The sequence below is a fragment of the Ilyonectria robusta genome, assembly GCF_021365365.1.
Source record: "Ilyonectria robusta strain PMI_751 chromosome Unknown BGZ61scaffold_14, whole genome shotgun sequence".
NCBI lineage: Eukaryota > Fungi > Ascomycota > Sordariomycetes > Hypocreales > Nectriaceae > Ilyonectria > Ilyonectria robusta.
In genome coordinates, this window is record NW_025764448.1 from 855761 (window position 1) to 877212 (window position 21452).

Below are 21452 nucleotides of genomic sequence, written 5' to 3' on the forward strand. Positions count from 1 at the left end.
TCTGCCGTAAAGTCACGTGACCGAACTGTTTTCACGACTTGTGTAAAGATTACGGACATGTGCTTAACTCCGGCTCATGTGGCGCAATTGCATGCTTCACCTTCCAGATACTCGACATGTCTCTAACAACCCGACATGACAACCGTGGCGAAGTCGCAGGACGTCTGCACAGGGTGTCGGTCTAGAAAGAAGAAATGCAACGTAAGACTCTTGCTCACAATCCTTGGAACTAGCGCTGACCATCTGCTAGGGCGACCGCCCGAGTTGCTCCTCATGTCTCAAGCGCGGCGACGTCTGCTTCTATGCCGGGGCTCCATCTCAAGTCCCAACATATTTACCGGCTGAATGGCTTCCCATTTCAGATTTGGAAGAACCCCAGGATGGCAGTGTCTGGATGTCGGACATGCCGCATGGCGGTGGCACCGCTCGACCCGGAGACTGGCCATCCATCGAGCCGGAAATGCTAGACCAACAGCCTGAAGCATGGATTGCATCAATTGATTCTGTTCAACAACAAGAATCTCAGTTTGAAAGTTCATCGTCTGATCCTACTGGTTCCTCTACGACGCCTCTGTCATCTGTCACTCTTCCTCCCCAAAAGGAATTGATGGAACTAGTGGACCTCTACTTCGAAAAGTTCTATTCATACCTACCCATTCTTCACAGATCGACCTTGATGTCAAAACTGAAATCCCCTGGCTACGATTCCCACCTTCTCCTCTTATCCATCATTGCGGTGACGGCAAGTGCTCATCCGAACCGTGAGATCCAACAAGCACAGCTCGGTTGGTACAACGAAGCAATGAGTCTCTTCTCAAAAGCCCTTCATTCGACGGATAATCCGTTGCAAACCATTCTATCCGCAAATTTTATCATCTTCCAGGCCATGGTTCTGACAGAGTACTCGACGGCCTGGATGTTTCTCGGATCGGCATGGCGGTTATGTGTAGCCTGCAACCTACAACAACAGGATAGGGGCCTTAAAAGACTTAGTCTTTGCACACCACAGCCTCCCACCAACTTGATCACGAGGGAGGAATGCCGGCGTGCTGTCTGGGTCCTTTTTATCTTTGACAGAGGGATGTGTTTCCCGATTGGACTGACACACGCGATCGATGATCGACAGCTGAGGATCAATTTCCCGATGGACGATGATGAGTTCCAAGCTACGACCACGCCGTCAACAAATAACTCTATCCTCTATACCTCAAACCTTGACCGCCTCATCACGTTGGTCCAGGGTCAGTCTCGAAAGAAGACTGCGACATTGATGCAGTTTATTGTCCTCGCCTACGTGTTCCTCGGGCGTGTGTGCGAACGCATCTATACACTTGACGACGACAGCGACGAGCAGCGGCCTTACATTGATGCGCTGACATCGCATCTATTAAGGATACGCCTTATGCTACCTCGGTCTGCCACCGATCTCTCCGCTGCAAACTATTCCGATTTCACGCTTGTTACTTGGCTCAACATCGTTTTGAACACGAGCACCATTCTCCTCTACCACAAGCCTCTCCATGGAAATGAGACCCACGAGGGACAAAGCGAGCTCGCGACCAACTGGCCACACTGCGTCGCCGCAGCCCGGAATTCCGTTTCGATGATTCGCGATGCGTCTCGGACATCAACAGAAATCTTCATCAACCCGCACCTATCTTCGAAGCTATTTACTTGTGGACGCATCATTGTGATGGAGTATCTATGCCCCTCTACCAAGAAATCATCAACCTCACCCGATTCGGCATGTCTAAAAGACCCCGCATTACGAGATGACATCGAAGTACTGCTCCTCACGTTTGAGCGAATGAGGGAAGCCCTCCAAGGCGTCGGCAGAAAATTCCGCAACGGTCTGGTGTTCTGCTTGCGGGAGGACAAGGCACAGGTTCTCGAATCCAAAGCTGGTGGGTCTTGCGACTTGCTTAAATCATGCGCAAATTGGCCCTTGGTTGACGATGATGAGGGTCTTGTATTTTCGATCTAAGTAATGGTTCTACAAATTCTTCAAGGCAGGCTCGACTCAGATCACAACGAGATCAAAAGATGATGTTGGCATCTTTGCTATCACCGACCAACCTTCCGCCATCCGCCACCACACTCGTGCCAGTCGCAAAGGTGCTCTTCATAAAGTAGAGATACACCTCAGCCATCTCCTCCGGTGTGCCAACCGTGCGCGTGATGGTGTCCCTCTTCATTGACCCCAGCGCCGCGTCAATCATATCCTCTGGAATGGTATCAAACAACTCGGTGTGAATAGCTCCAGGAACGGCGCAATTGACTCGCACGGGCTTCAAGTCGATGGCTAGTCCTCTGGCAAGAGCCTCGACGCCGCCGCCTATACTAGAAAGGACAGACCACCCGGGGCTTGGGCGCCAAGACATGCTCCCGCCGGTAAGGGTGAATGAGCTGCTGGTCTCCTGGTTGATGTATTTTCCCAGGTGTTTGGCCAGGATCATGGCACCAGTGACACGCACCATGCCGAGTTTTGGAATATTCTCAGCAACGATCTCCTCAAGATTATAGGTCTTGACGGCGTCACCAGCGGTGTAGACGACGTGGTCAATCTTCCCGTCCTTTGTCGCGAAATCCAAAAGGCGCAAAATGTTTGCATCAATCAGTTTGGGGTCTGAGAGATCGCAGGTGTGTCCAGAAACGCGGCGCTCTGGGAGGTTGGCGGTCTCCATGTGCTTCTTGAGGCGATTCACGGCATTGTCAAGCTTGGTCTGATTGGAGCTGCTAATGATGACATCGGCGCCGTGTTCAAGGGCGCCTTCTGCCACGGCGAAGCCAATACCAGTTGAGCCGCCCAGCACGAGGACGCGCTGGTTGTTCAACTTGTTGATGAACTTGGGAGCCATGGTCTAGACTGTCGAGAGAGATGCGGAGTATGGAGAATTTTGAAAAGGTGGAATATTTCGAATTGATGTGATCAGGATTCTAAATTGATCTCTTTTGGAAGATATATCAGCTCTTATAGCAATCCATCGCCGCTCCCCATGCTCGTGGCGGCGACCAACTTCATGAAGTCGGCGCCGACCCACCAAGACCGCTAGTGTCGGCGACGGCCCGCTAGCGGCGCCGCTCCAGATTCTCCACAAGGGTCCGGAGGTAACAGGTGTAAAACAAACAGTTCTCCGAACAGACGAATGTATTCATAGTATTAGGCCCTCAAGACGAATTTGATTAGAAATCGACCAGTTGGGATTGTGGTTGTGGTATGAGTCTAGCCAAGTGTGGCTAACTGGACTTTCAATCCTGTCTCTGGATCAGCCATAGATCGGATGAACAATGTTGAGAACAGATCAGTGGAACAGGACAGAGAGCTGGACGAGGATGAAACTCCAATCCAGACACATGCGATTTTAGTGTCCTTTCAATCATTCTGAATATCTCATCCGTCCAGTTTCCATTCTTCCTGTTCGTCGAGTGTCAAGCGGCGACGGCGAAACATTGATGGCGCCTGTTCACTCAGCCACAGAACACAGCCACACGATGATGAGAACATTCACCGCCCAGCTCAATGTGAAGCAAGGTCTCGGCGGCCCCAGCAGCGGGCCTGCCTGTTCTCAGTTCTCGGAATCGGGTTTTCGTCAAAGAGAATCGCATCTACAAATTACGGCGCAGCCCAGGCCGTCTGGTTCCGTCGAGAAATGCTGCGATAACGCGACAACCTCGCCGCCTTTTCAAGAAACACCACCGCCACCATCATGCCCTTTGTCGCCAACACGCCCGAATCCTTCATCGGCCGCTCCGACTCCCTCAACCCAAACGCGACATGTCGAGGCATCACCTCCAACGGTCGGGCCTGTCGCCGCCCGATTACTGCTGCGGAATCAGCTTCCCCCAAATCCAAGCGACGACCGTTGACTCCCGACCCGAGCGACGAGAACCTGTACTGCTGGCAGCACAAGGAACAGGCGAGCCTCTCTGCGCATTCTAGCCCCGGGCCGAGAGGAACAGCGACGCCCAATTTAGAAGGCCGCACGAGCATCGATACGCTGGCGGATCGCCTCGGACTGGTGGACCTACAGGACAAGCCCAAGAGGAAGACCGGCCAGGCGAGGCCGGCAAATGGAAGCGCTGGAGGAGGATACAAGCCAGCCAAGACGACGCGACCGAAGCCGGCGAAGAAGCTCCATTTCTGCTTCTGCTTCTCGGTACCGCTGGAGGAAATCCCTGAGAATCGCCCCCCAAGACCACAACCGCGGCCGATGCAGCGAACGTCGATCCCGGTACCGGCTTCAAGACGGAGCTCGATGCCACAGGCCACCTCCAAACCCCCTCGTCAGCGCGTAGATGGATCAACGGCATCGTCAGGGAGAAACTCGCACCAACCCAAAAAGTCCTCTCAAACTGGGCAGGTCAAAGATTTGATCCCGGACTCGCTGGATACGCCCACCGCCTCGGCCTTGATGACAGAGGTCGCGCGGCCCTTTCTCAACTCGGAAGAACCAGGCTTCATATACATGTTCTGGCTTACACCCGTGTCCGACTCTGCTCCGCCCGTGGACGCAGCACGGTCTCTCCTCGCACCACCTTCGCCCGCGGGTGGCACCCGTTCACGACGACCCAGCGATGTCGTGTCCCGGTTCGCCAACCAGAGCAGCGCCACCAAGGACAAGGCCATGGTGCTCAAGATCGGCCGCGCGGCCAACGTCCAGCGACGCATGAACCAGTGGCAGCGCCAGTGCGGCTACGATATTGAGATGCTGCGTTACTATCCGTACCTGCCAGGCGCCAGCGAGTCGTCCGGCGTCGTTCCTCACATGACGCCCCACTGTCACCGCGTCGAGCGCCTGGTTCATATCGAGCTTGCGGGGATGGGGTTGCGGGCGAACAAGGACAACTGTGAGGCCTGTGGAAGAGACCATCGTGAGTGGTTTGAAGTCGAAGCGACCCGGGATGGTGTCCGGAAGGTGGACGAGGTGATACGACGGTGGGTGGAGTGGGACGAAGCAAATTCTTCCTAACAGAGTAGCTTGCTCACCACCATGAATGCCAATCACGGAGCATTTATGTTATGATCTTAGATGAATACCAGAGCATGAATAATGAGGCCTAGCTCAGCTTTAGCAGTTATCAGAATCGTCAAACTTTGCCTCAATTAAGTGATGTCTAGTGTCCTCCCTGTGGAGTCACCACCTGCGTGAAGTCACGAATTAACCGTGGATGTTGCAGCAACCCGGTGCCTTGGTAACGGGTGGAACACAATTGTGGAAGACGCCGGGAAGGAGTGGGATGGTACAAATTAGGGCAGGATGCACCCTTACTACGGTTTGTAGTTCACCAAGGTACCACCAGTGTTTCCGGAAGACCTGACTAGGGTCTGGTGTCTTGCAGACGACAGGTGCCAACCCGCTTGATCTCTGTTTTCTGGGTACATGACCCTAGATCTTGGGTCGTGAACTGGGAGGCTTGTACAACTGAACCAGGTCCCCAGGTGAACCGGTTGAGAGCCTGGAAGAGATCGAGGGGTGGGAAAGCGTCTCGGATCGATGGTCTGTCGGGGGTGATTGGAACCGGCTCACTGGATATCGTGTGATCCTCAGGTCGGCATATGAATCCTAGCAGTCAAATCACGTCAATTCCGGTTGCAATGTAGCCGACGTAGCAGGCAGCAGTAAGACTTACTCCGAAAATCTCCCCTAATCGACACACGAGGGACTATGTTCGCCCACCAATCCGCATACAATGTTCCCTGCACGGCGGCATGCTTCAACTCTGCTTTCATGGCCATGGCGCTGGAACGTGCCAGGTTCTGGACGCCTGGGAGCTAGTTGTCTCTGCCTAAAACTGATGTCGGTGATCCTTTGAGTTGGTTAGCGACGGCGGTTCGAAGAAAGGGTTTTACGATGTTACCATGATTAATTACCACGACAGTCTTAAGGTCTACGTGAGGGTTGCGCTTCGCGCTACACCATCGGGCCCTCTGACCCTTTTCTCGAGAAACCGAAGCCTGCTAGACACAATCTTGGAATTCCACAGTGGAACTGTGAAGTCCCATGTGGATTGACGACCTGACCAGAAACGCAACATCTCCCTGAGGCATTGATACCAGACCAGAACCGTGAGGTTCCCTACGGTGAACCAACCTGACTGGAACTCGATGTTGCCCTGAGACCCGCCGCCCAGACCAGGATCATGGCGATCCCCTGTGGTAAAGCATGAGGAATGGTTTGCAGAGATGTTGGGGAAAGTGAAAGGTTGTGCCCGTGGACCCTTGTGGCTTGGTCACGAAGGACGTCAGGCATGGGGCAATGAAACACGCAGGAGACGGGTCCACAGACAAGAGTCGACAAGGCTGATCAACGACGATCCGATGAGTGATGGTTGCTTGTGGTGTCAAAAGACACGGGATCACGATGTGATTCCCGAGCCAAAGCACCCTTACTCGTGCCGCTTCACTGGATGTATAGGTACTGTTCAACAGCCAGTCAGACATAGCCATTCAGACAACTCAAGGATGTCACCTCGCACCTGAGGAAAATGCAGAATAATAAGAGAAAAGTTAATCTCAATACTACTCCCCATAGTAGAGTTTTCGTTTGAGAGCTGCTATAAGGGCCCCTGCTAGGGACTCGAGGGGGGGATATGGATGAGAGGCGTCTGAGTACATCATGGTTGATTTGGTACCAAGCCACCCGCGCGGGAACTACGGTACTAGCCAATGAAACATCTCCATTTACCACAGCCTTGCCTAAACAGGAAGCGCATATCCTAATTAGGTCTAAATACAGTGCAATTACACTACCGCCAGACTGTACACATTCTCAGCCTCAGACCAATATCCACCCGCGGACTAACTCCACCCGGGTACTTGGCCAACGCTAGGCGTCCATGTTGACATGATCCTCAGTACGGCGTGTCGAGAACAGGATGGAGGCGCAACTACAACTCGTGCACTACTACCTTGACAACGAATTGAATGAAAACGCTCTCTTCGCTACCGAGCGACTGCACGTTTTAGACCCAGCCGAGCCCGCCTGGACACATCTCCGGTCCCTCGCTTGCCTGCGACTCGGTCAGTATGCCTTAGCATCAGAATACAGCCGCAATGAGGCTCTCAAAGGAGAGCACCTCGGCTGCTGCTACGTGTTTTCGCAGGCATGTCTACAGCAGAAGAATTATCCAGAAGGGATCAAGGCCTTGAAACAGGTTCGACCGCTATGGGCTACCCGAGAGCAATTTGGTAGGTTTCGGCATCCGGACAGTCAACCTACAAGCTTAATAACATTCTCGGCAGGTGAGCGGTCACCATCCGATCGATTTATACCAGACTCTTCTTCCGTCAACCGTCTACTCGGCAAGTTGTACAGGGCGAGCGGAGATGCAAAGACGGCAGCCACGCATTTTGAAGCGGCGTTGGAGGCAAATGCATTTCTCTGGGATGCTTTCACCGACCTCTGTGATCTCTGTGCCAGTGGTACATCATCCCCAGCTTCCTTTTCAGACGTCTAGAAGCTGACCGTGACCAGAAACCCCGCTCCAGGTAGCGAACATCTTTCAACTACGAAATATTCCATCGGACATCAAGCCGACCCAAGTAGCTTCGGCAAAGTCGATCCCAGAAGGGCAGGACGTTCGCAATCTGATGGTCAAGCGCACTGCGACTCGTCGCAAGTCCCCTCTGGCTACACAAGTCCCCCAATCGAGCGCTCAAGAAGTCAGCCCACCAGTTGAGGACGAGGTCAAAGCAGCACGATTAGTCGAACCGCCAACCACTCGTTCAAGATCAGCCCGGAATGAGAATGAGATGGTTGATGTCACATCGTCCAGCTCAAAATTGCCCGATGCACCTCAGCGGAGGAGTGCTCGATTACTGAAGCAAGATCCGCCAGTATCAACCTTGACGCATCGTCCAGCTCCCAGTTCCAAAACTGTCGGAACGGCTTCTAAACGCATCGCTAAACCACGAATCCCAGTTCGCCCAACCAAACAGAAATCATCTGTCAATCGACCATCAGATGATGCCAAGCCCTCTGTTTCCATTCCCCTCCAAGATGCAAAGATACCAGAGCTCGTGTCTTCCGAACCCACCAAGACTGAACCACACCATGCTTCCGCCACCACACCCTCAGGCCGTGCGAAACTTCAGCTTCTCATTGACTTATTTTCCAAGTTAGGAAGTGGATATTACCACCTCAATCGGTTCCAACCAAAGGAATGCCTCGAAGCATTTTCCACTCTCCCAGGAGACCAGCAAGCTACTCCATGGGTTCTCTCAAAGACTGCCAGAGCCCAGTACGAGCTCATGTCCTACAAGGACTCGAGGTCAACATTTCGAATACTTCGGAAAATCGCGCCGGCGTGGATAGAAGACTTTGAGGTGTATTCGACTGTCTTATGGCACCTCAAGGAAGATGTGGCACTCGCATTCCTGGCACATGAGCTCTCAGATAGTCACTTCTTATCACCACAAACATGGTGCGCCATCGGCAATTCGTTATCCTTACAAAAGTTACGAAACGAGGCCATAAAAGCCTTCCGGCGTGCTTGTCAATTACATCCCCCACTTGCCCAGGCATTCTCTCTACTCGGGTACGAGTACATAGATACGGAGCAGTATGCCGAAGCCACGACCGCTTTTCGTCAGGCGCTCCAGGTTGACGCTCGTCACTATTTGGCCTGGGTTGGCCTGGGCTGCGTGCAAGAGAAGCTTGGGCAGGGTGAGAAAGCGATCAAATTCTACGCTGCGGCACGACAGATCAACCCAAACAATGCAGTGATTTTTACCTATCTTGCAAGGGTAAGCGAAGATCCAAACTCCGAGGCGCAAGGCTAACTGAGTCAGGTGCTTGAAAGGGCTGGTAAACATCAATTGGCCCTTGGCTACTTACGCCGTGGCCTTAGTCTTGACCCGCCAGAAACTACCAGTAGCTTGATCAGGATGCAAACGGCCAGTATCCAGTTACGTCTCGGTCAGCCGGCGGAAGCACTGCAAGCCTTGCATTTAGTCGAACAATTTGTCTCCGACGAGCCTCGTGTCCATTTCTTTCTTGGAGAGGCATATGCGATCTCGGGAAAAGAAAAGAGACATCTCGCATTGAAACATTATACTATCGCGCTCAGTCTTGCTCCCTGGGTAAGTTGTGGAGGCAACCTCATACGATCCTAGATACTAACTAGTTGCGTAGAGCGAAGACATACAGTCGGCCATCTTGGCCCTCAACGACGACGTGTAGCGAATGGGTGAAAACGGTTGGATTGGCATGATCTGGCAAAGTGACGGGCATCTTGGGGTGATTAGAGCAGATATAGAACAGAACAGACAGGGCTCATCATGCCAGTTGCGCAGCTATTTCCCCGCTCTCTTCTAAGGGTACAAGACTTGGTAATAGTGTTGGATGTCTACAGAGTTGGCGGCGATCAATCCATCTCACCGCTTCTCTCTTACAGATTAGGCTCGTTGCACGAAGTTGGGTTCCAACCAACCAGTGTTTCTTTAACCATAGGTCGTGGCATGAGTCAAAAGTCGTCTGACTTTTTGCGATTGTAATTTAAGTAGACTTGAGGGTATATATATGCGGGCTGGTACGACTACTTCAAACTGGGTATTTATTTGAGCACGATACTAGTCGCATACTGAACATGACATTGCTCCAAACAAACGTTGCCGCGGAAGTTCAGGAACAAGGAGCCAAAGTTCAGAATTGAAACGTCTCCACCCAGGCGCCAATCTACGAAACACCCGTCTACTGCAAAAATGCTCATCAATCATAAGGACGTCCTCCCAGTGTATTCTCAACAGCTACCAGTTCAATCGCTCCCCTTTCTAGCTCGTTTCGCAGACCGACTCAAACAAACCGAACCTCGTCAAACAAGCCTGCTCGGACTTGTACCAAACTTGCGAGTTCGAACAGGAAGGATTGCAGGATCATGACGTTAGTGACAATGTGTGAGACAGAGACTGTTGCTGGCTTCCTGCCGTCGCTGTCTTCCGGGTCCACTTTACTCGCAGTACTCTGAGGCGTGATTTCAGTCCGCTCTGGAGTGACTGGTTCTGTAGGAACCGTCTCTGTAGGAACTGTCTCTGTGGGAATTGTCTCTGTAGGAACTGCCTCCGTGGGAATTGCTTCTGTAGCAACTACCTCTGTAGTTACTGCCTTGGCAGAAACTGCCTCCGTAGTAACTAGTGCGACAGGCTCAACAGGCGCGACAGGCTCAACAGGCGCGACAGGCTCAACAAGCGCAACAGGCTCGACAGGCTCGACAGGCTCGACAGGCTCGTCCCCTTCGTCTGCGTTCTCTTCATCGGCGTCGGCGGGCTCTGGCATAGGCTTCTTATCGAATGTCAGAGGAATAGGGTCGACCTTGGGAGCTGGGAGCCCAACCCGCTTAGCCAAAATGGTCTGGTCAATGGCAGCAAATGCTGCCATTTGACTGACGACAGGGTCACTTCCGGTCCCATGAGATGAGCTCGTCTCCTCTCGAACTCGGCTGCGAGACTTGCTCCGACGGGAAGCGCTACTTCCTCGTTCGCTGTAGATCTCCTTGGGCGGGGCGAGTCCTGGCTTGGAGCCGGGAGTCGCATTTCCACTTCGAGAGCTTCGAGTCTGCTCCTTGCGTCCTCGAGGCGTATTTGAACGACTCGGCGTCCCTAGCTCTGACAGTAGACGGTGAGCTAGACCTTCCAATGCAGATGGTCGCGAAGGTGATGCACTCCGTGACGCTTCATCGAGGCTCCCGCGATCTGGTGTTTCCTGTTGCACAGGGGTTGCCTTTTGTGTGGCAGCTATGGGGGTCGACATGGCATCCGCAGTCTGGAAAGCTTCGCGTCGTTGTTGCACCAAATCATCAAATCGCGGTATCGTCTTCCTGTACGACACCACTTGCTCTTCCAAGTGCTTGAGGACATTCAGCACACGAGGCACAGACGTTTGGGTCCACAGTGGTCGCTGTCGACATCTTTCCATCGCCTTGATTTGCTCCTCCTCTGCCGTCCGAGGCCTGTCGAGCTCAGCGTCGGCTTCCGTGCCATCATCGTCTGCCGGGCCGTCAAGAGTGTCGTCTTCATCTCCATATGTGTAAGCACCAGGGTTTCGTGCCAACCATCCCTCGATTTTCATGTAGCCACAAATGGCCAGATCCACCAAGGTCTCTGTCACAGACAGGTTTGTTTCCACGGGGTTGATGAAGAAGGTCTCGAGCAAATCCAACAACGCATTCAAGAGAGGATCGTCGGGTCGGAGGGTGTGGTCTCCAACGTCTCTGGGAGCTCCAGGCAGACTGTCGGCAACAGCCGGCAGCCTCTGGTTGCTCGCAGACACTCGCGGTGCAACCAGCTTGATGGAGCAAGGGTGACTCTCCAGTCTAGACATGGTATCTCGGAGAACGCTCTGATAGACCTCGTCAAAGTTGTCCTGGCCACCAATGGTTCCAGCCAGGGCCATCATGTACTCGACCTCCTGCTCATGAGCGCCAACGGTTCGGCGGGGGTTGTTCATAGGGATGATGTCGGTTCTGAGGAGTGTGATGATGGCATATCGGTGGTGCCGTTTCAAAATGGCCGACACCAACTGAAGCGTCACATAAATAGTCTGTTGGTTTCGTGATCTCAAACAGGCGAGGATGAGATCCACCAGGTTAAACAGGAGGGGCGTGACAGTGGTGTCGGATTTCTCTGCCATCATGGTGGCGAGATCCATCGACTTTCGCTTCCGCGCAAGGCTTACGGATGACCTTGAGCCAGGCCGGTTTGAGGGAAGCGAGTCCGGCAGTGCTAAGAGATAGTGGAGGATAAGATTGATCATGTCGGGGTGGTCTAGTGATTCAAGGATGCGGCGGAGATATGTTAAAACAGCCACGGACGACCCTCCGTCGATATCAGAGGATTCGAGCAGTGACGGGTATCTGAACGTGTCAGGAATCATGGGCATGCAAAAGTTGGAGACAAACTTACAATAATTGCTGCAGGAAAATAACTTGGAAGTGCTCCAGAAGTGTAGACTTGACTTCCACCGACCGACAGTGATTCAAGACGTCCTGCCAGAACAGGAGATGGGATAAAAAGGTTTCAAGGTGCGACTGAAACTCGGGAGAGCAGGAGCTAATGACTTCGTAGTTGGAGATGGGGTGTTGATAGTCGGAAAGGGCGAGGATAGGGGGCAGCTCGTCGGGGTGATCGATAACCAGCTTGCGGCTGAGCTGGCTGTACAACGCACCCAGTCCCGTGGCCATCAGAGTAGACAGATCGCTCTCGACAATCCACTGCTCCAGCGGCCCCGAGCTGGATGCCGCCTCGATAATGTACAGCAGACCCGTCCTCGCAAAGTCGCCCACCTTACCCTCATGGTGGATATAGTCCATCAGGATATAAAAGAGGGGGAAATCGGCCCTCTGGGTGCGGCCGACGAACGTATCACGGCTATCTCGGTCTTTCTCATCTCGGTGGGGTCCGGCCCGCTGCGTCTTGAACCAGGCGGGGAGGATGGCCGGGTCAAGGCGGATCTTGGTGGTGATGTTGAAGGCGAGTTCGACGACGCGGGACTCCGTATCAAGGCCCAGGCGCACGCTGTTTACGCCGGTGATGCGCACCAGCAGGTTCGTCAGGCTGGCGGAGAAGGTGGGGTTCTCGACAAAGGCCTCCTCCTCGCTCTCGATGAGGGTTGCGAAGAACAGGACGGCCTCCTTGATGATCCACTCGTTGTACGATGTCGTGGCGATCTTGCCGATGGGGACGTAGATTTGCTTGATCGAGGCGTACTGGATGCACGGGTGCGGCAGCGGACGGCGGCTCTCATCGCTGAGGATGTTGGTCAGCTCCTGCAGGCGGATCTCGAGGTTTTCGGCGGCGTCGCTGTCCCGGGGCAGATTGCCAGAGTTCCTCCATGTCGACTGTGGTGGTGAGGCCGTCAGTTCATGCTCTTGTGTCGTACGGGACGGCACGGCACGCCGCAGGGCAGCACGCCACAGGGCAGCGGTGGGGAACGCTCACCAGCAGGTTTCCGTACTCCTTCTCGAATCTATGCAGCCGCTTCGCAGGATCCTTTGCCTGGTCCTTGCGGGAGCTCCCGGAGGAGAGGGGGCTTAACAGGCGCGACCACTGCGTCAAGAGATGGTTAGCTGAGGACCTGGCGGGCGGCGTCATGTCGAGGTTGGATGCGCCGACTCACAAAGTCCATGGCGCTGTTGGAGTCATCTCCAGGGCGGCGGGGGCAATATACGGCGTGACGTCTGTCCCATTACTCCGTGGGGACGAGTTGGCGGTGCAGCGCAGTTGCAGACTTGCTGGCGTCGCGAGCCTCCTGGAACTTGGAAGCCCAAGCATGATCCTTGTCGAGTCAAGCATGTGGCTTGCCCCACGACACAATGCGGCCACTATTGTCAGGGACCCCCCGTGGCTGAGCTGGTGGTGTGGCTGACTTTAGGGTAGCCCAATTGACACCACCATCGACCATGCACTGCGACCATGGCAAAGAGATTCCCATCAATTGCTCATTAATTCGTGCAACGAATGTGATACTCTTGGTGGAATTTCAACGTCATCTCATCTTCACTCTATCTGCCCAAGTATGTTGTGTTTCGCCAATGTTTGAGGCTGCATTGCTAGCTGATATTAGATCATGCAGACTGTTCTCACATCCATGCACTCGCAGATTGTACCACTGTTCACAACTACACACCATCGTATCCAGGTGAACAACACATTTCCACGAACATGGAGCCAAGAGACCAACAACAGAGATAGAACACCTCCATGTCGTATTGACCTAAATGCCGTAAACCTCCCGATCATACCCCTTCAGCCTCTCCTCCAACCGCTCCTCCAACCTCTCAAACCGTCCCACGACCTTCGTGACGTTCTTCTCCAGATCTATCAGTTTCTTCTCCATGCCTTCCAACTTATTCCCCATGTCCTCCACCTTCTCCGTAATCACACGGCTCTCCCGTCGCACTATAGTCGCCTGGTTATCGAGCGAGTTCTGAAACTTCCAGCGCACCGTGTCCGCCCAGAGTCTCCACCGTGCCATCTGGTTGTGACCATCGGCTATCTTTTCGTCCACCAGTTGTCGGGTGCGCCGCTGGAAGGCGAGGTACCGATAGTCAAGTGCTTCTGCACGGTGGTAGTAGTTGCGGTCCTGGATGTTGTGTCAGTGGATCTCCTTGAGAGACGATGTCCACAACAGGCAAAGGAAGACAGGAACTCACAGGCAGGCGACGGCGCTTGCAAGGCTTTCGTCTCCGCACTGGAATAGGTGGCTTTGGCTCCGTAGTTGTAGCACTCTCGCCAGGCTTCGCCGTGTCTTCCTTCGGGGCAGATGTGACTTGTGGTGTCACGGTGGTTGTCGTAGACTCAAGGGCATCACTGGATACCGGAGGAGTTTGATCCTCTATGTCGATACATGCGCCCTGGAGAGCATTTCGAAGACGCCGGGCCTTCTTTCGCCGGCGTGAGTTGAGTCGACACTGGGGCATGGTGGACGAGTTGTGTGTGGGCGATGAGGATGATGGGAGACGACGTAAAGAGTTATCACCAACACCGCCCCAAAGAACAAAGATGAAGGAGGGAAGTTGTTCAACGTCCCTAATGCCTAGTCATTGGCCCCACTTTCGCTTTTTCGTCGGGGCACCTCTTTCAAATCACTCTTCGAAGCCGAGTTTGCGCAGCTGCAGGCGAGGCCGCGCACATCTCACTTTCATCTCACCTTGCGCGCAACTTGGCCGTGAATCACCACCAACTCATGCCAAACAACGCAAATGCCCCACAACTGAAGGGTTTCTGCCTATTAAACAGACGAGAACAATAGAAACGCTGGTGACAGCTGCAGGTGAAAAATGCAGCCCCAAATGGGTCGCCCGCAATCAGTCACCAGCCGTGGCCGCCTATATAAACCTCGCCTCTCTCCCCCTTAGCTCTCTCTCCTTTCTTCCTTCATCATCACACTTGCTCGACTTTCACAACAACTCAGCTCAAAAAACTGCAAGTGGGTTTCTCCTTCGTGCCCTTTCTTCCGTCTTCCTTCTTCCTTCTCTTGGCACACCTCAGCCTTTGTCCTTGGTCTTCTTGACCTTGCTCCTTGCTCGGCCTCTTCTTCCCTCCACCCTCTTCCCTCCACCTCAGCCTTGTTGCTTGTCATCCTCTCCCTTGCCTTCATCCAGTCTTCCCTCATTCCTGGTCTCTTCTGTCTCTAACCTCTCGTCCCAGATCGATCAACCATGTCTTCCCCCCACTGCGCCGAGTCTTCTGGCTTGCGTGAGCGCCGGGCCATGAGATAGGGCACCACCGCCTTCGACGCCACTTGCAACGAGGTTTGTAACCTAACTGCCACATTCTTTCCTTTGCCCAGACTGACCACCAAACTTGCAGGACATTGACATGACTGCCCCCGAGTCTCCCAAGAAGGTATGTCTGCATTTTTTTCTCATCCACCTCGACTGCACTCCCCCTTGGACCATTTCTTCTTTGTTGGTGAGCCCGAAGCAGAAAGTTCCCTCAGCATGACGACTGAGATTCAGCATCTTCCCTCAGATGCGGTTTCTTAGATGCTGAGGTCCTGAGTGTGTTTCCAGGTGTTCATGGACAGTGGCCAGCAGAATCCCGAGCCTGCTCTGCCCGCCCACGGTTGGATAAGCCACTGCCCATGAACATCTCCAAGCTTAGCTTGGCCTCATCACTCAGGTCGCTTCAAGGGTTTTTGAAGTCAGGCTGAGGCACCCGGTCCGGTGGCGGCGTAAATCGGGCGGGCTCGGCTGTACTAGTGGTTTGCCGCCGGACAGAACGGTGTCTCCAGGCTCAGCTCTGGGCCAATTTGACTTCAAGAACCCGCGGGATCACACCAGTTTGCTCCGTGTTGCACAGCCCACATTTGCCTATATGCGTCTTTGGCACTTGACGATGTCCCTTAGAGAGACCGTGTGGGGACTGGTCCAGATGTCGCTTTGTGTGTTCTGGGACTGGGAATCAAAGTTCAGATCTTGTGTCCTTGGGAGGGTTCAAAGTGCAGCTCGAGTGGCAGACATACTCAGTTGGGGTTCCCTTGGCTGACCGGATGTGAATAGCAGACTACCGAAATTGCTCGCCCTGTTACGGTTGAGGAGAGCAACCTCATCCGTGAGCAGGTCGTCGAAACCACCCAGCAGCTCGAGCGAACTGTCAAGCGCGTCGATCAAGCCGTCGAGCAAGTTGAGCGCACTGCTGGTCAAGTCCAGCAGACAACCATGAAAGTCGCCCAGCACACCGAGCTCCTCGAAGACAACGACAGTATGATCAACTCCTGCGGCAACGATCTGTTCCAACTCCAGGAGCAGGTCCGATGCAACGAAGAGGAGTTCGAGCGCTTCAAGGAGAAGGTGGAGATGTGCTTCCGGGAAAACAGGCTCTTGACCATGGAGGCCTACGCTATCGTCGTCGAAATGGCGAAGGGCAGTGGTAACGAGGAACGCCTTCGTAGCTTCTGGGCCCGCATCGCTCGCTTCGAGGAGCAGGTTGACGCTAACGAGCAGGCTGAGGCTAACGGCGATGTGGATGGCATGGTCGCCGATGCCACCAACGGGGTGCAGCGCATGGGCATGTAGGCCTTGGGGTTTGACCACGATGAGCTGACGAATTACGAATTACGAACCTTCATGTAAGATACCCAAACACAAAGGATGGTGGCTTGAATTTTCTCGGTCTTGGTATATGTACCCGACTCAGGATGGATGGCGTATGGCTTTGAACTTGGAGTATTAGCAAGGGCAAAGGCCCAGTGTCGCTCGGAAACCAAAATCAAACTTGTACTCACACCACATGACGCCGCATTGCATCCAAGTGAATGATCTGCGCAAGGACAAAGGTCCATTGTTGCTGAGGTGAGATGAAATTGACAATCAATCGCGTGGTGCATCACCAAAGTGAGCGAGGACTGAGTCGAGAATGAGCAAACCCCGTCTTGACCTCAGGCAACCGCGCTTAGGTAAATTTTACCCACAGCGATGCTCAAGTCTGGTCAGAGGACAGTCGATTATTGTTCAGAAACCAGATCAAACTTGCGGGACAATACATCACAATCATGAGTGAACAGACAGATAACAAAGTCACTACTTTTATTCTTGCACACGCTATTCAATAGCCAGCCAACTGAACCAAAACTCAATCCGCTGTTCTAGGCGCTCACATGATGTTGCCATCACCGCACCCTCACCTCGGACTCGTCGGATCGCCGGTGCTACCGCTTCCACTGCCGCTGCTTCCGCCGCCGCTGCCACTCATCCTGCTAGGATGGTTCTCCCAAATATGTCGCATATGGAACGGGTCCATCGGCGGGGAACCAAAATCCTCGCCGCTCGACTGGGTGAAGCCACTAACGTTGCTAAGCATGCTGGAGCTGCGTCCCCTAGATCGGGTCACTCGAGGCTCAAACGAAGGCGCTGTGGGCGGGGCCTGCCACATGGACATGGACGGGAGCGTTGGCGCAGAGACCGAAGGGAGGACGTCGTTGGAGCTTTGCCACATGCTTGTTGGATAATGAGGAATGGCAGCAGGGTTGGGATTCCAAGATCCTGTCGCGTTGGGTTGGAACGGCGGTCCCAGCTGTGGCGGATGACCAGCCTCGACCGGCGACGCCATCTCATAAGCCATTCCGTTAGAAGAGTTCATGAAGTCATGGAAGCTTTGAAGCTGGACCTGCGAGTTTCTGATGTGCTCGCTGCGGGCGGCGTTGGTAGCACGGACTTGAGCGAGACGCTCGTTGTAGTTGGCCTCGATACCGGCAACGTGCTCCTGCCACACCTGGCGCTCCTGGTTCCGTCGCTCGGCTTCGTCCAATCCTCGGGTGTTGGCATCGGTGATGTTCGCAAGCTCATTTTCGACCTTTGCGATGCGGGTGGCAATCTTGTTACGACGGGTGTTGAGATTCGACTTCTCGACCTCCTTAGCTTTGACCTCCTTCTCCAGCCCGGATTTGTACTCCTTGAATGCCTTTTGGGCGGCATCAAAGACCTTCTTTTCAGAGGAGTACAACTTTTCCACCTTCTTCTTGCGGTCAGCAAGTTCCGGGGCAGTGTCAAAGTTCTTAAGCTGATCGGCGAGCTGTTCAGTATCGCGTTCTGCCTGAGCTTTTTGGGTCTCTTGTTGACGAATCTTTTGCTTGTACTTTTCGTCGTGGTTGCCAGCAGAGGCAAGTTGGTTGTCGGTGAGCTCGTTGTCCTTCCTCAGAGCATTGATCCTAGTCTTCCACTCCTTGCGCAAAGTCTTAAGACGAGACTTTTCGTCGGCCAGTTTGGCCTCGGCGGCAGCAATGGAGGTTTTGAGCGTAGTAGCTGGGGAGTCGGGTCGGAGGGAGCGCTGGCCGTTAGGAAGCGCAGATGAAGTGCCATCCGCTTCGCGTAGGGTTGCCTGAACCGTTCGGATGCTAGTGGTGAAGATGACCTCGTCTGTTCGAGTGTCTACAAATTCGCAAACATACTTAGATGCAGGGCGTAATCCGTAAATATCACCTGTCCAGCGAGCCCCTCGCTCCGAGTCCTCAGCGGAATCTTGGACAGAGAAAATGCGCGTAGGTTGCCAGAATGCATTGTTCACCCGGACGTAGAACGGCTTGGATGTGTCGATGCCTGAGGGTCGCGGCGCATGGCCGTTAGATTGCGACTGAGAACTGTCGTCGCTTTCGGGAAAATGACTAGTGCTGAAGCATACTTCGTCGCTGCCAATGTAGGATATCCATATTTGGCCGGGTTGACTATTGAATGGGGCGTTTCCTAGGTTGTGAATGTCGGTTGCGTTGGACCCAGCTGACTCGGACGCAGCATGGGACAGTTCGTACTCTTTTACCATGACGATCTTGGTGCTCGCGAGGGCTGCCCACAGCGGCTGCTGCAGGCGAACCTGGGTGCTTTGTTTTCTTCGTTTCTTGTTTGTTGATGGACCGGTTGCTGGCTGGAAGCTCACATCTGTGTCGGGCGTAGCAAACCCCGCGTCGTTGGCCATGTCGCCAGTCACGCTGGGAGGCTTTCCTACCTCGGGATCGCTCACACCGGTGGAGGCGTTGGCCTTTTCCCGCCGCAGATACCACTCCCGAATATATCGGACAATGCCCTGGGTCAAGATGTGGATTGCCAAGACACTCTTCACCCACCCATACGCACTTCTCTTATCGTACGTGGAGGTGGCCGGCTGGAGAGGGTTGTTGAAGACGGAAGGGATGCGCCAGTGCTCCGGGATATGGCGAACCACACGACCCCAATGGACCCTAGTTCCACGGAGGAGGTGGTGACCTATAACCCACATGAAGCATGTGGTGAGACCCCTCGAGGTTCCGTCTCTCGTACTGGTGCCTCCTCCTAGGGTAATGGCAATGACTGGCTTGGCAAAATCGAGAATAGCATCCTGGATCGGACCCCACAGAAATAGCCATATCAGGAGGAAGAAAAAGTCCATACACAAAATGGTCACAAGGGAGGGCATGGTGGAGTTTCCGTCAAAGATCTCGGCGAGGTTGATGTTCATGCCTGAGCTGGTGGTGACGGGAGGAACAAAGGTGAGGAAGGTGAAGACGGTATAGATGGCGGAGAGAGACAGCGGCGGAACGTGCATGAGAATGATGAGGATGGCGAGGGTATCCTGCATGGGAAGGGACTTGAGAACGGTGGTGGCGAGGTCGAAGGGACCGGAGTCGCGGTGGACGTCGGAATTCTTCAAGGCATTGACGTCGATCTGGCGATGGCCGGCATCGACAATGCCATTGGTGCCCATGTTGGAAATGCACGACTCGGACGACGTCTCGGAGGCGAGGGAGGAGCGGCGCATGGAGTCATCGTTGGCGCGGGAATCGGACGAGGAGTTGTCGAGGGGGAGTTTCGAGGAGCCATTCGCGAGGCCGTTGGCCGGGATCGACGACCCTGCGGCACCGGCGACGCCATGGTCAGACCGGCGGGCAGGGCCGTCCCCGGAGCCCTTCTTATCGGAGGAACGCCTAGCCGGGCCTACAAGACCATTCTCGTGGCGGGTGTCGCGGTGAGTGGCGGCACCTTGCTGTCGCTTGCCCGAGCTCGAAGCGCGAGGCATGCGCGACGACGTCTGACCTCTCCCACAGTCTGACGGACCCAGGAACCGTGTGAGGGCAGGGCCGGCAGCCGGGGCGAGTCTCTCGAGGAGGGACAGGCTGGCGGTAGGGGCGCGGGCGTCGGGGAGTGTCGCTCAGGGGGACTCGACGGGAGGACAGGCACGTTTGGGAGGCGGCAGAGTGGCGGGGCGGATCGTCGCGACGGCGGATTTGGGGGATGACATGTGCATTCGACGGAGGTTCCCGTGGATGCCGCAGGAAGGAGCGAGGGTCGACAGGCGACGGCGATGGAGCTGGATCGCGGGGAAGCAGAACGATGGTGAATGTCTCGAAGGCCCTATGTGAATCCGAGTGCGTGGTGGTGAGACGGCATGGGTCGTCGTGGTGGATGTGGAGGTGGATATGTGTGTGGTTGGTGGAGGTGGGAGATTTTTGGACGTGACGGCCGGCGATGGATGGTAGAAGTAAAAGGAATGGACCAAATGCAAATGGATGGACGGGAACGGGAATAGCGAGGGAGGGCAGGAGGGGTGCATAATCCGCACTGTGGGCTAGTGGTGGCTTCTGAACCTTCTGGCGTGGTGCACTGCGGCCACTGAAGAATAGTGGGCAGCTGGGCCTACGGGCGGCATGGGGGGCAGACAAGCCGCCTGAAGAAAAACTCCGGCCCGCCACTGGAGCTTGAATCGCTAGGGGCGTGACTTGGATCTACTTGGCGAAGGCGCTAGCCGCGTGGTTGCGCAGGTGGGGATCTGGATGGTCGGCAGGTACTTGGTGGGTATCCCGAGCCCGCAGGATGAGGCGATGAGTGGTCCCTGAGTTTTTCTCGCCGGGGCTTTGCGACGTGCGTGTGAGTTGAGTGGCGGCAGGGCGGGGGATCTTCCTTGCTGAGTCGTTTCCGCGTCTGGCGGTTCAGCCAAAGGAACCAACCAAGGAGCCAGAGGGGCAATACGATGCGGCCTGTGAGGGCAGAGATTTGTCCCAGCACGCGAATGGAGAGATACGGGTGCTGTGCTTCGTAGATACGCGGATTGGAGCTGTGCTGGCTGGCATGGGTCTACAGGAGGTGGGCAGCAAGGATCGGGTGAGATGAGACGAGATGGACGGGACGGATGGATGGACGAGGCGCTACTCTGAGCTGACAGCGTTTCCAAAAGCCGTCACCAAGCCGCTGTGTTCCGGTGCTCCCTCCCGTTCATCCATTGAGGGATTGAAGTCTGCTGTTATATTTGTTTTGACATATGGATTGGATGCAGCGTAGTATTGAGAGATAACGGACGAGATTCCCCCAGAGCGGCCAAGCATGGCAATGACACCGTCTGCAAACACTGTGTGCGTATTGGGCAAGCTTTAAGCAACAGAGCAGAGCAGCAGAGAGCATGGACGACGAAAACAAGGCCCATCCACATCCGTCACAAGACCATCCATTGACGTCGGCTCACTGTAACACCAAGTTTCTGATTCGCGAGC

The 21452-nt window shown here is 54.5% G+C and overlaps 8 protein-coding genes across 8 annotated transcripts; 5 read left to right on the plus strand and 3 right to left on the minus strand.

The window, feature by feature from the left end:
• Nucleotides 1–135: 135 nt before the first annotated feature.
• BGZ61DRAFT_355973 (fungal-specific transcription factor domain-containing protein) lies at nt 136–1984 on the plus strand (the record flags this gene model as incomplete). Its single annotated transcript, XM_046240757.1, has 2 exons — nt 136–201; nt 251–1984. 2 exons carry the CDS (start codon nt 136–138, stop codon nt 1982–1984), a joined length of 1800 nt encoding a protein of 599 aa, XP_046102454.1.
• A 52-nt stretch (nt 1985–2036) lies between these two features.
• On the minus strand, nt 2037–2858 carry BGZ61DRAFT_495486 (uncharacterized protein; the record flags this gene model as incomplete). The annotated part of the gene is made up of 1 exon (XM_046250893.1): nt 2037–2858. The coding sequence occupies one exon, from the start codon at nt 2856–2858 to the stop codon at nt 2037–2039; it is 822 nt and encodes a 273-aa protein (XP_046102455.1).
• A 657-nt stretch (nt 2859–3515) lies between these two features.
• On the plus strand, nt 3516–5104 carry BGZ61DRAFT_455179 (meiotically up-regulated gene 113-domain-containing protein). Its single transcript, XM_046246340.1, has one exon. The coding sequence runs from the start codon at nt 3708–3710 to the stop codon at nt 4968–4970; it is 1263 nt and encodes a 420-aa protein (XP_046102456.1). The 5' UTR covers nt 3516–3707; the 3' UTR covers nt 4971–5104.
• A 1729-nt stretch (nt 5105–6833) lies between these two features.
• BGZ61DRAFT_589938 (uncharacterized protein) lies at nt 6834–9489 on the plus strand. Its single transcript, XM_046256603.1, has 5 exons — nt 6834–7189; nt 7244–7423; nt 7476–8746; nt 8792–9082; nt 9135–9489. The coding sequence occupies exons 1-5, from the start codon at nt 6877–6879 to the stop codon at nt 9180–9182; spliced, it is 2103 nt and encodes a 700-aa protein (XP_046102457.1). The 5' UTR covers nt 6834–6876; the 3' UTR covers nt 9183–9489.
• Nucleotides 9490–9645: 156 nt separating this feature from the next.
• On the minus strand, nt 9646–13280 carry BGZ61DRAFT_57273 (Retinoic acid induced 16-like protein-domain-containing protein). The gene is made up of 4 exons (XM_046256108.1): nt 13113–13280; nt 12935–13042; nt 11900–12834; nt 9646–11850 (listed from the first exon to the last, which is right to left on the minus strand). Exons 1-4 carry the CDS (start codon nt 13119–13121, stop codon nt 9795–9797), a joined length of 3108 nt encoding a protein of 1035 aa, XP_046102458.1. The 5' UTR covers nt 13122–13280; the 3' UTR covers nt 9646–9794.
• Nucleotides 13281–13485: 205 nt separating this feature from the next.
• On the plus strand, nt 13486–14478 carry BGZ61DRAFT_455183 (uncharacterized protein). The gene is made up of 2 exons (XM_046246341.1): nt 13486–14078; nt 14149–14478. Exons 1-2 carry the CDS (start codon nt 13563–13565, stop codon nt 14392–14394), a joined length of 762 nt encoding a protein of 253 aa, XP_046102459.1. The 5' UTR covers nt 13486–13562; the 3' UTR covers nt 14395–14478.
• Nucleotides 14479–15316: 838 nt separating this feature from the next.
• Nucleotides 15317–16515, plus strand: BGZ61DRAFT_534427 (uncharacterized protein; the record flags this gene model as incomplete). The annotated part of the gene is made up of 2 exons (XM_046254146.1): nt 15317–15343; nt 16000–16515. The coding sequence occupies 2 exons, from the start codon at nt 15317–15319 to the stop codon at nt 16513–16515; spliced, it is 543 nt and encodes a 180-aa protein (XP_046102460.1).
• Nucleotides 16516–16933: 418 nt separating this feature from the next.
• On the minus strand, nt 16934–20422 carry BGZ61DRAFT_455189 (uncharacterized protein). Its single transcript, XM_046246342.1, has one exon. It carries the CDS (start codon nt 19982–19984, stop codon nt 17120–17122), a length of 2865 nt encoding a protein of 954 aa, XP_046102461.1. The 5' UTR covers nt 19985–20422; the 3' UTR covers nt 16934–17119.
• Nucleotides 20423–21452: the final 1030 nt, after the last annotated feature.

Excerpts from the sequence above, each read along its gene's own strand:
- BGZ61DRAFT_589938 (XM_046256603.1), top strand. The coding sequence starts at position 6,877 with ATGGAGGCGCAACTACAACTCGTGCACTACTACCTTGACAACGAATTG. Across the intron at positions 7,190-7,243 it reads GGCTACCCGAGAGCAATTTG|GTGAGCGGTCACCATCCGAT; the intron begins GTAGGTTTCGGC and ends CATTCTCGGCAG. Across the intron at positions 9,083-9,134 it reads CGCTCAGTCTTGCTCCCTGG|AGCGAAGACATACAGTCGGC; the intron begins GTAAGTTGTGGA and ends CTAGTTGCGTAG.
- BGZ61DRAFT_57273 (XM_046256108.1), bottom strand. Across the intron at positions 12,835-12,934 it reads AGGAGTACGGAAACCTGCTG|TCGACATGGAGGAACTCTGG; the intron begins GTGAGCGTTCCC and ends TCACCACCACAG. Across the intron at positions 11,851-11,899 it reads ATTTTCCTGCAGCAATTATT|ATACCCGTCACTGCTCGAAT; the intron begins GTAAGTTTGTCT and ends TGACACGTTCAG.
- BGZ61DRAFT_455179 (XM_046246340.1), top strand. The coding sequence starts at position 3,708 with ATGCCCTTTGTCGCCAACACGCCCGAATCCTTCATCGGCCGCTCCGAC.
- BGZ61DRAFT_455189 (XM_046246342.1), bottom strand. The coding sequence starts at position 19,984 with ATGCCTCGCGCTTCGAGCTCGGGCAAGCGACAGCAAGGTGCCGCCACT.
- BGZ61DRAFT_455183 (XM_046246341.1), top strand. The coding sequence starts at position 13,563 with ATGCAGACTGTTCTCACATCCATGCACTCGCAGATTGTACCACTGTTC. Across the intron at positions 14,079-14,148 it reads CGGTGGTAGTAGTTGCGGTC|AGGCAGGCGACGGCGCTTGC; the intron begins CTGGATGTTGTG and ends ACAGGAACTCAC.